At 53.4% G+C, this 12,093-nt stretch overlaps 1 protein-coding gene across 4 annotated transcripts in view; it reads left to right on the top strand.

Annotated features, from left to right (window-relative positions):
* The window catches only part of PDE4A (phosphodiesterase 4A), a 50,982-nt gene that overhangs the window by 13,410 nt on the left and 25,479 nt on the right, over nt 1-12,093 (top strand). The window contains exon 1 of one of the 4 annotated variants that reach the window (XM_074384636.1): nt 2,432-2,778. The exons of 2 other annotated variants lie outside the window; for them this stretch is intronic. In XM_074384636.1, coding sequence (XP_074240737.1) covers nt 2,537-2,778 — 242 coding nt within the window. In that variant the 5' untranslated portion in view covers nt 2,432-2,536. Of the gene's footprint in view, nt 1-2,431; nt 2,779-3,867; nt 4,251-12,093 lie in introns of those variants that run through there. One more of the 4 variants, XM_039466237.2, reaches the window with a different exon arrangement.

The raw sequence follows: 12,093 nt of genomic DNA, 5'->3' as shown, positions 1-12,093 counted from the left end.
AGAAGTGCCAGAGGCCACACACAAGCCCGGTCCTCATGACTCTGGGGCCCATGGCATCAGAGCCAGTGCTAGAGGACAAATACTTCACAGAGGTGAACTCGGGAAATAGAGAGTCAAGGCTGGGTGCAGTGGCTGGCATAGGTTGATCACTTGAGGCCAGGAGTTCAAGACCAGCCTGGCCAACATGGTGAAACCTCATTTCTATTAAAAATACAAAAAAGTTAGCTAGGCATTGTGGCACACGCCTGTAATCCCAGCTACTTGGGAGATTGAGGCACAAGAATCCTTTGAACTTCAGAACCAGAGGTTGCAGTTGCAGTGAGCCAGGATTGTGCCACTGCACTCCAGTCTGGGTGACAGTTCAAGACTGTCTCAAAAAAAAAAGGAGGCCAGATGTGGTGGCTCACACCTGTAAGCCCAACACTTTGGGACACTTAGGTGGGTGGATCCCAAGGTCAGGAAAACGAGACCATCCTGGCTAACTCATCTCTACTAAAAATACAAAAAATTAGCCAGGTGTGGTGGCATGCACCTGTGGTACCAGTTACTCAGAAGGCTGAGGCAGGAGAATCGCTTGAACCTAGAAGGCGGAGGTTGCAGTGAGCTGAGATCACACCACTGCACTCCAGCCTGGGTGACAGAGTGAGACTATCTCAAAAAATAAAATTGGCCGGGCGTGGGTGGCTCAAGCCTGTAATCCCAGCACTTTGGGAGGCCGAGGTGGGTAGATCACGAGGTCGAGAGATCGAGACCATCCTGGTCAACATGGTGAAACCCCATCTCTACTAAAAATACAAAAAATTAGCTGGGCATGGTGGCACGTGCCTGTAATCCCAGCTACTCAGGAGGCTGAGGCAAGAGAATTGCTTGAACCCGGGAAGCGGAGGTTGCGGTGAGCCGAGATCACACCATTGCACTCCAGCCTGGGTAATGAGCGAAACTCCGTCTCAAAAATAAATAAATAAATAAATAAATAATAAAATTTAAAAAAAGAAAGAAAATAAATAAAATAGAGATTCACCACTTTTTTTCTTGTTTTCTTGAGACAGGGTCTCACTGTCACAAAGATGGTGCAGTGGCACCATCATAACTCACTGCAACCTCAACCTCTTGGCTCAGGTGATCCTCCCACCTCAACCTCCAGAGTAGCTGGGACCACAGGCTCATGCCATTATGCCCAGCTAATTTTTGTAATTTTTTGTAGAGATGAGGGTCTCACCATGTTGCCCAGGCTGGTCTGGAACTCCTAGGCTCAAGTGATTCTTCTGCCTTTGCCTCCCAAAGTGCTGTGATTACAGGCATGAGCCACCACACCCAGTTTCTAAGGGTGTTTTAAGAGTTTTAAGAAACATCTCAGGAACTGTGGGTGGCATTCTAGGTTATCCCCAAGGACTGTGGGTACCTCTTGGGAGTCTGTCCTAGAGTGTGAGACTGTCTTAGGAGCTGGAGAGGAATCTATCTATTTGTGCCCCTGGGGTCTCTTGGGGCACACTAGATTTTGATGGCATCTTCATGATTACTGGGGTATCCCCTGAGTCTGATGGCGCTCCTGAGGTTGTCTTAGGGTCTCAGCACTTGTAGGGGCATCTCAGGGATGCTGTAGAGCCATTCAGGGATTACGGGACATCAGAGGGACTGTGGAGGTGTTCCTGGGGTCTGTGAAAGACTCTAGGATTTGGGGGGACCTATATTTAGTCTATGAAAATGGCCCTGTGGGTGTGGGGGTTGCTGGGGGTTCTCTGGGAGGGTCTATGCATAATGGCACGATGAGAGTTGGGGATGATGGGAGGCCCTGAAGGAATCTGAGGAACTGTGGTGGGGGGCCTGGGATCTGAAGGGTCCCCCTGGCCCTCAGAGCACCACTGGCAGGGAGTTTGTAGGAGCACCCCCAGAGATTCAGAGGTGTCCCTGGCATTTGTGGGTGCACCCTGGATTCTTGGGGAACTCCTGGGGCTTGTGGCATGTCTCAGGAACATTGAGGACACTGATAGGATATGGGGACATCTGGGGAGCTATAGGAGTGCCCCAGGGTCTATGAGGCCATCTCAGAACACCCCTAAGTTGTGTTGAGAAGCCCAGGGATTTGGGGGGTACCCCAGGACTTCTCGTGTGTGGATGTCTCAGGGACAGTGAGGGTGCTCCTTAGCATTCTGAGGGACTGTGGGGCTGCTTCTGAGCTTGAGGGACCTGTCAACTCCATGGGGAGTTTGCAGAAGTGTCCCCAGAGATTTGGAGGTGTCCCTGATGTTTGTGGGGGACGCGACCGGCAATTGTGAGGACATCAGAGCCAATGCGGGGCGGCCTTGGGGTCTGCGGGGAATGCAGGGGAGTCCCCGCCGAAGCCTTGCGGGCGCCCCAGACCCGCCCCGCCCTGGGGGCGGCCCCAGCGCAAAGCCGGAAGGGCCGAGGCCCGAGGCGACGGGGCGGGGTGCGGTGGGGCCCGCGGGCCCGGGGCTGGGCGGGCGGCCTTCCTGGGCCTCGCGGGGTGGGCGGCGCAGCTCCCCAGCGCCCGCCGAGGCGGGGCCGCCCCGCGGCCATGGCGGGGCCGCGCGGCCTAGGCCGCATCCCGGAGCTGCAGCTGGTGGCCTTCCCGGCGGTGGTGGCGGCAGAGGATGAGGCGTTCCTTCCTGAGCCCCTGGCCCCGCGCGCACCCCGCCGCCCGCGTTCACCGCCCTCCTCGCCCGTTTTCTTTGCCAACCCGTCCCCAACTTTCCGCAGGCGCCTTCGACTTCTCCGCAGCTTCCAGGATTTGGGCCGCCACGCATGGGCTGGGGCTGGGTAAGTGCAGCACTGGTGGCTGTGGGTTCGAGTCACCCCTGGCCACCGCAGGGCTCTGCGGTTCGTGGCTCGCTCTCTCCAGCCTCACTTTCTTCTTCTGTCACATAGCAGCGATCAAAGTCATTTTTGCCCGCCAGGGTTGCCGTGGAGACCTCTGATAGGGCATGCATTAGACGTTTAATAAATGTTGCATCCCTCCCACTTCCTGTGCAAACCTGAAGCTGTGGTCACGCTTTGGAGGAGTGAGGGCGACTTGCTATCCAGGTCCTGTGTTCGTCCTGGGGTCATGTGTTCAGTTCTGTTAGCCTCAGTCTACTGGCCTGTGAAATGGGGACAGCCACCGTGCCCTCTGGGGGTGGCCTTGCGGTGAGGCTCAGTGTCATTGCTTGCACCGGGCCACGGAGGGCAAATGGAAGTTCCCTTTCTGGCCAGACGGGTGGTGGGCTGTGGGGGCGGGAAGTCTGGGGGTGACAGGCCCCGAGGCCACATCCGGTCTGGCTTTCTAATGTCGGTGTATCTTGGAGGCAGAGGTTGGCAGCCCGGAGTTGGGCACGGGCGCTTCTCAGGGTCCTCTGCCTCTCCATCTTCCACCTACTTTCTGTATGCACTTGAGGCACAGACTGAAGGAGGGCATGGCGGGGCAGGACCCGGCCCAGCGACTGGTCCTGGGAACAAAATGGGGCGGGGACAGAAGAGGAGGAGGGGCTGGGGCCTTTGGGAGCCCCTCGCGGGGTCCGCAGGGTGTGTGCAGGGAAATTTTTGCCTCTCTCCGGGTCTCTCTCTCCCTGCGTCCTGAGTCTCTGTCTCCACTTCTGTCTCTTCTGTCTCTGTTTTGTCTCACTTCTCCACAGCTGCACCTTCCCCTCCCCTGGGTTTATGTCACCCGGGGGCGCACGGCGATCAGAGACCTCGCGGGCCCAGCTCCACGTCAGGGCAGGGGCGGGGTGGGGGGGGAAGGCGGGGCCGGAGACGGTGGCAGGAGGGCGGGCCCAGAGCCGGGAAACTGGAGCCCCGGGACACCCCAGAGGCCTGAGAGGGAGGGGACGGGGACGGGGGCGGGGGGCGGGGAGGGGAGAGGTGGAGGCGTGGGGAAGTGTGCACACAGTTCCGCAGGACCCCTGCAGGGGGAGACGTACAGAGCGCCTGTGCGCCCCCCTCCCCCGTGCAGACGCAGGAAAGCCCGACCCCCCAAGTTTGTCCCGTGGGGGGGTCACCAGAGTCGCGGAGGCGGTGCCGGCAGTGGAGGCCGCAGACACCTTGGGCCTGGCCACCAGCGCGCGCCTCACCGCCCTGCCGCCGTCCCCATGCGCGCCCAGACGACGGCGCTTGGCTCCCATGCGCTCCGGTGCAGTGCCCCGGGGCCGACCCCGGCCCCCTGCCCTGTCACTGCCCCCCACGGGCCCCGAGTCCCTGACCCACTTCTCCTTCAGCGATGAGGACACCCGTCGGCACCCTCTGGGCAGAACTGTCAGGTGGGTGGCCCATGGCCAGTCAGTCATTTTAATACCGGAGGGCACTGGCTGTGCTGGGGGTTGGGGGTGGGGTGCTGAGTCTACTTGGGTGAGTCCCCTAAGTGGCGTCCAGGATCTGGCTGGGGCCCCACAGCCTTTCCTGTCCCCAAAGGCCGGGGGTGCTTCTGAGGGCCTCTTGAAGGTGGCAGCCCCCAAAGTTGGTGCTAGGTCCTTTCCCCATTCCTGCCTATCCAAGGTAGGACCCGGCACTCTCTTTGTGCCCCTAAACCAGGGCTTCCAGCGTTCACTTTGGCTGCAAATATGGGTGTCCAGCGTCACCTGAGCTCCACTCCCAGGCCACTGGCCTAGAACCAGGTCCCTAAGTCCCTGCCTGGCTCAGTGTCTCCAGCCTTACCTTCCCCACCCCCTCTCCTGCTGGGACGGCCAGGCGGAAAACTAAGCTGGGGCGGGGGTGGGGAGGGCAGATTCTGGGAGCCTGGAGGTTGTTTAGAATCTGGGCTGAGCTGGGCCTGTGGGTGGTCTTTAAGTTCTCAGAATTCTCGGGGCTTCCTAGCCTTATTCTTGCTCTCTCCTGTCCTGTGGTCTCTAACACACACCACACACACACACACACACACACACACACACACACGGCCACACATGGGGCAATCCAGGTCACCTGGTGTTTACCGTATTAGGTATGGGTCTCCTGGCTGCACCAGGAGGACCCTGCAGTTGACTCATGGCCACACACAGGTGGCACACAGACCGCAGCAACCCTGGCCCACCCGTCGCACATCTGTGTCTACACTGCATTCCCCCACAGTGGGGGTGAGAGTGAGACACACTATCACCAAAATACACACCCAGAGCTCACGCATGTTCCTGCGAGCTGGACTCCCACCTGCACCAGATACACACAGGAACGGACCTCATGCCCACACAGGGGTCAGGGACTGTCACAGTATCAGTGCGACAGTCTCATGAAGTCACCCAGACTCAGAAATACACAGAGATGCAGACAGACACCCATGAACACCCAGCCCCTGCTCACACACGCAGACGTGCGATGCCACAGAGATGTCTATGTGCAGTGCCCAAGGCACACAGACCTTACCCTCCCCCAGACTCTTACCTACCCTATCCCTTCTTGCAAACTCAGCCCCCCAGACAGCTGTGTCACCTGGCACCATGTGCCTGCCTGGGAGACACACACCAGCACCCGCCTTCAACCTCTGTGTGACCTTCACAAAGCAAATGCCAAACCTTTCCATAAAGGCTGCCTGGCACCACCTACAAGTGAGTCAGGTGGAAAAGCTCAGGGAGCGGCGTAGACACCAGGCCTGCCTGCTGTGTGTACCCCATGGGAAGACTCTCGACACAGCTTTGTAGCTCAGCTGCTCAGGTTCAAATCCACATTCTAGTCTTGGTGTAGTGGCTCACGCCTGTAATCCCAACACTTGGGGAGGCTGAGGCAGGAGAATGTTTTTGGCTTGAGCCCAGGAGTTCGAGACCAACCTGGGCAACATGGCAAAACCCGTCTCTACAAAATGAATAAATTTTAAAAGAAATCCATTCTCTACTACTAATAATCATGGTATTCACCCTTTATGAGCCTGAGTTTCTTTCTTTCTTTATTTTTTTTGAGACAGGGTCTCTCTGTGTCACCCAGGCTGGAGCTCAGTGGAGCGATCTTGCCTCACTGCAACCTCTGCTTCTCAGATTCAAGCAATTCTCGTGCCTCAGCCTCCCAAATAGCTGGGATTATAGGCATACACCACCATGGCCCAGCTAATTTTTTTTTTTGTATTTTTAGTAGAGATGAGGTATCTCTATGGTGGCCAGGCTGATCTCGAACTCCTGGACCCAAGTGATCCACCCGCCTCGGTCTCCCAAAGTGCTGGGATTACGGGCGTGAGCCACTGCACCCAGCCGCAGTTTCTTTGTCTGGAAAATGGATCATTAATGCATGTTATAGCATAGCACAATGCCTAGTGTGTGGCCTTCACTTAAGTAGTTTTTTTTGAGACGGAGTCTCACTCTGTCACCCAGACTGGTGTACCGTGTCACGATCTCGGCTCACTGCAATTTCTGCCTCCTGGGTTCAAGCAATTCTCCTACCTCAGCCTCCCAAGTAGCTGGGATTACAGGTGCCCAACACCATGCCCGGTTAATTTTTGCAGTAGAGATGGGGTTTCTCCATGTTGGTCAGGCTGGTCTCAACCTCCTGACCTCAAGTGCTCTGCCTGCCTCTGCCTCCCACCAAAGTACTGGGATTAGAGGTGTGAGCCACTGTGCCTGGCCTTCCTTTTTTTTTAGACAAGGTCCCCATCTATTACCTAGGCTGGCGTGCAGCGGTACCATCTCTGCTCACTGCAACCTCTGCTTCCCAGGCTCAAGTGATCCTCCAACAGGCATGAGCATGTGTTCCTTTCGCTTGCTCCCTCTTCCAACTTGTTTGTTTCCCATCAGTCCCTGCAGTAGCCATCCCCAAGGCCTAGACTGTCTCTGGACTGCACAGTCCTCAACAGGCCCAATTTCGTGCTCCCAGGAGCCCTGGTGGGCAGGTCTAGGGGCCGCTTAGAGGGGGAAACAGGTAGCAACTTCATTTGAGAGCATCACCTGGTGAAACCCCATCTTTACTAAAAATGCGAAAATTAGCTGGGCATGATATCGAATGCCTGTAATCCCAGCTATTCAGGCAGCTGAGGCAGGAGAATCGCTTGAACCCAGGAGGCAGAGGTTGCAGTGAGCTGAGATTGCACCACTGCACTCCAGCCCAGGTGACAGAGCGAGACTCTGTCTCAAAAAAAAAAAAAAAAAAAAAGCGTCACCAAATGGTCAGCCTGAGGCCAGGTGCAGTGGTCACACCTATAATCCCAGCACTTTGGGAGGGTGAGCCTTTGGGAGGCAGATTGCTTGAGTCTAGGAGTTCAATACCAGCTTCGGCAACATGGTGAAACCCTGTCTCTGCTAAAAAAATACAAAAACTATCTGGGTGTGGTGGTGTGTGCCTGTGGTCCCAGCTATTCGGGAGGCTGAGGTGGAAGGAGAGCTTGAGCCTGGGAGGTAGAGGCTGCAGTGCAGCCATGATTGCATGGCTGCACTGCAGCCTGGGTGACAGAGCAAGACCCTGTATCAACATACACAAACCACACACACACACACACACACACACACACACACACCTCACAAATGATTAGCCTTCCTAAGGGGGAGTCTTGGGCAGGTCATTTCACCTCCAATGGAGTGTCTGGGCATGTGGCTGTGATGTAAGGCTGCCAGCTACCCCTGTTTCTGGGTCCCAGCCTTGGAGCCCATGGGGATGTCACTGGAGTGGCCTCTGGCCTAACTTTGGGCCACCCTGAGCAGTCAGTGACAAGCCAGGGAATGTGACTCTCCATGGCTCAGGGGTCTGATTCTGGGGCATAGCGGGCCCTGGCTCTCCCGATCCCCACTATCTCCGAGGCAGCAGTTCTGTAGCCCCGTTTCCTCTCCTCTGTCCTTTCACAGCCCAGGGCACATCTGCTCCTGAAGCACAAACAGCACAAACAGCACAAACAGCAGGGCCCCAGGGAGCATCCTCTTCCCATCCAGGCCTCTGGGCTCCTGATGACGTGAGCTGAGTCCCTTGGGGCTGGTGGATCTCCTGGGATGCTAGCAGGGCACCCGGTTGGGAACAGGGTCTCACCTTCCTAAACTGCGGCTTAAATTCCTGGGCCGGGGAGTTGGAGGTGAGGCATCCTCTATGTGTAGCTATGTTCTTCTCCCCTTCTCTGGAGCTGAAAAAAGTCTACCCTGGGCCTTAGAGACGGGACATGGTTCTCAGACAGTGAAGCCACCAACCCCTTGTCTCCTTAGGCATGGGAATGTTAAGAGGACATACTATATGTTAATTTGTAGAGTGGGTTGGAGCCCTCTATGGGTTAATGTGTATAAACCACTTTCATAGTGCCAGGCACACAGCAAGCACTCAATATAATGTCTTGTTATTATTACTTTATGCCTGAAAGGATCTAATCTGGCACCCACGACACAGCAGGTGCTCAATAAATGGACATCATCGGCCGGGTGTGGTGGCTCATGCCTGTAATCCTAGCACTTTGGGAGGTCAAGATGGGTGGATCACAAGGTCAGGAGTTCAAGACCAGCCTGGCCAAGATGGTGAAATCCCACCTCTACTAAAAATACAAAAATTAGCAGGGCATGGTGGTGTGTGCCTGTAATCCCAGCTACATGGGAGGTTGAGGCAGAGAATTGCTTCAACCCGGGAGGCAGAAGTTGCAATGAGCCAAGATCGCACCACTGCACTCCAGCCTGGGCAACATAGTGAGATTGCATCTCAAAAATAAAAATTTTTTAAAAATGAACATTATTGGCCAGGCGAGGTGGCTCAAGCCTGTAATCCCAGCACTTTGGGAGGCTGAGGCAGGTGGATCACGTGAGGTCAAGAGTTCAAGACCAGCCTAGCCAACATGGTGAAACCCATTTCTGCTAAAAGTATGAAAATTAACCGGGCGTGGTGGCATGCACCTGTAGCCCCAGCTACTTGAGAGACTGAGGCAAGAGAATTGCTTGAGCCTGGGAGGCAGAGATTGCAGTGAGCTGAGATCACATCACTGCCCTCCGACCGATATGACAGAGCGATAGTCTGTCTCAAAAATAAATAAATAAATAAATGGACATTATCATCAAAGGCCCAAGCTGATGATCTATGAGTATCTCACTTTAAGAGTGTCTTTTTGCTTTTTGTTTTTTGAGATGGAGTCTTGCTCTGTCGCCCAGGCTAGAATGCAGTGATGTGATCTTGGCTCACTGCAATGTCTGCCTCCCGGATTCAAGTCAAGCAAGTCTCCTGCCTCAGCCTCCCAAGTAGCTGGGATTACAGGTGCATGCCACCATGCCCTAATTTTTGTATTTTTAGTACAGATGGGATTTTACCATGTTGGTCAGGCTAGTCTCAATCTCCTGATCTTGTGATCCGCCTACCTCGGCCTCCCAAAGTGCTGGGATTACAGGCATGAGCCACCATGACCAGCCAAGAGTGTTTTTTAAAATTTACTTGAAAAAGTTAATGTATAGTAAAACCTACCCTTTTAAGTTTACATTCTATGAAGTTTTTTGTTTACAATAAAATATACATCACAAAATTTACCATTTTACCCATTGTTTTCTTCGTTTTTTTTTTTTTTTTTTTTTTTTTTTTTTTTTTTTTTTTTTTTAAGATAGGGTCTCACTGTATTACCCAGGCTGGAGTGTAGTGGTGCAGTCTCAGCTCACTGCAACCTCTGCCTCCCGGGTTCAAGCGATTCTTGTGCCTCAGCCTCCCAAATAGCTGGGATTACAGGCATGCACCACCATACTCAGCTAATTTTTGTATTTTTAGTAGAGACAGAGTTTCACCATGTTGGCCAGGATAGTTTCGATCTCCTGACCTCGTGATCCGTCCACCTCAGCCTCCCAAAGTGCTGGGATTACAGGCGTGAGCCACTGCACCCGACCAGGACTTTTTAATGTTCTCAGACTGAAACTTTAAGCACAAACATACCATTTCTGCGTCTCCCCAGCCCCTGGCGACTACTCTTCTTTGTCTCCGAGTTTAAGTACTCCAGGGACTTCATAGAAGTGGAATTTCCTGTGCACTATTTCACTATTTATCTTTTTCTGATTGGCTTATTTCAGTGAGCATAACGTTTTCAAGGTTCATCTATGGTGTAGCCTGTGTCAGAATTTTCTTCCTTTTTTTTTTTTGAGACGGAGTTTTGCTCTTGTTGCCCGGGCTGAAATACAATGGTGTGATCTCAGCTCACCATGACCTCCACCTCCTGGGTTCAAGCGATTCTCCTGCCTCAGCCTCCCGAGTAGCTGGGACTACAGGCATGCGTCACCACACCCGGCTAATTTTTGTATTTTTAGTAGAGATGGGGTTTCACCATGTTGGCCAGGTTGGTCTCAAACTCCTGACCTTATGATCCGCCCGCCTCAGCCTCCCAAAGTGCTGGGATTACAGGTGTGAGCCACTGCCCCTGGCCTATAGACATTTTTGATGGGTGTTACAGTTGTTCTCTCAACACCAGGTAGGAATGGATTGTTTCTGAGTTGAGAGGAATCGGAGCAGCAGAGAGACCTACTCAGTAGAGCAGAGAGTGCAGCAGGTGGGAGAGGAGGTGATGTGACCTCAGGGACTCAAGGAGTCCAGGCCCTCAACAAGCTGTCTCTCTGGAGCTCCAATCTGAGGCCCAGGAAGCAGGTCAGAGACTGACAGATGGGTGAATGGAGGTAGGAGTGCCCCCTGGCTGCATAGTCCCTTCTCTTGGAGTGAAGAGACCAGCTGTCTGGAAGGGAGAGCAATTGGGAAACAGGACACCAGTAAAGGCCAGTTATGGCCGGGTGCAGTGGCTCACACCTGTAATTCGAGCACTTTGGGAGGCCGAGGTGGGTGGATCACAGTCAGGAGATTGAGACCAGCCAGGCCAATATGGTGAAACCCCGTCTCTACTAAAAAATACAAAAATTAGCTGGGTGTGGTGGCGTGCACCTGTAATCTCAGCTACTCTGGAGGCTGAGGCAGGAGAATTGCTTGAACTTGCGGGGTTTTTTTTTTTTTTTTTTTTTGAGCCAAGGTTTCACTCTGTCACCCAGGCTAGTGTGCGGTGGTGCAATCTTGGCTCACTGCAATCTCTGCCTCACAGATTTAAGTGATTCTCTCACCTCAGCCTCCCTAGTAGCTGGAATTACAGGCGCAAACCACCATGCCTGGCTAATTTTTTTTTTTTTTTGGTTGTATTTTTTGGTTGAGACGGGGTTTTACCATGTTGCCCAGGCTGGTTTCAAACTTCTAGACTCAAGTGATCCATCCGCCTTGGCCTCCCAAAGTGCTGTAATTATAGGCATGAGCCACTGCGCCTAGCCTATTTATTTTTGAAACAAGATCTCCCTTTGTCATCCAGGCTGGAGTGCAGTGGTGTGATCACAGCTTACTCACTATAGCCTCAAACTTCCCTGGTTCAAGTGATCCTCCAGCTTTAGCCTCCTAGTATCTGGGACTATAGGCACACACTGCCATGCCTGGCTAATTAAAAAAGGTTTTTAAAAAGATGGGATCTCTCTATATTACCCAGGCTGGCAGCAAGCTCCTGGCCTCAAGCCATCCTCCCATCTCGCCTCCCAACTCACTGGGATTATAGGCATGGACAGAATAGTGCCTGTTGATACACAAAAGTCTTTCATTTTGATGAAGTCCACTTGCTATTGTTGCCTGTGCTTTGGTGTCAAATCCCAGAAATCATTGTCAAATCTAATGTTGTGAAGCTGCTAAGAGTTTTATAGTTTTGGCTCCTACATTTAGGTATTTGATTCATTTTGAGTTAATTATTTTTTATTTTTCTGAGAGGGAGTCTTGCTCTGTCGCCCAGGCTGGAGCATAGTGGCACCATCTCGGCTCACTGCAACCTCCACCTCCCGGGTTCAAGCGATTCTCTTGCCTCAGCCTCCTGAGTAGCTGGGATTACAGGTGCCCATCACCACACCCAGCTAATTTTTGTATTTTAGTAGACACAGGGTTTCACTATGTAGGTCACACTGGTCTCGAACTCCTGACCTCAAGTGAACCACCTGCCCTGGCCTCCCAAAGTGCTGGGATTATAGGCGTGAGCCACATTGCCCGGCCTTGAGTTAATTTTTGTATGCGGCTTCTTCAGTTTTCCCAGCACCATCGTTTTGAAAAGACAGTTCTTTCCCCATTGAATAGTCTTTGGGGTTAGACTGGCAGGTAGATTTCAGGCTCTGTTCTGACTGGGTGAAGTGGAGAGGGAGAGAGGATAGGAGCCCCCCGCTCCCCTCTTTAGGTCAGCTGGTGGAGAGT

The sequence above is a fragment of the Saimiri boliviensis genome, chromosome 14 (genome assembly GCF_048565385.1).
Source record: "Saimiri boliviensis isolate mSaiBol1 chromosome 14, mSaiBol1.pri, whole genome shotgun sequence".
Taxonomy (NCBI): domain Eukaryota; kingdom Metazoa; phylum Chordata; class Mammalia; order Primates; family Cebidae; genus Saimiri; species Saimiri boliviensis.
The sequence above is the reverse complement of the archived record's forward strand: the minus strand, read 5'-3'. Positions and strand labels throughout refer to the sequence as shown.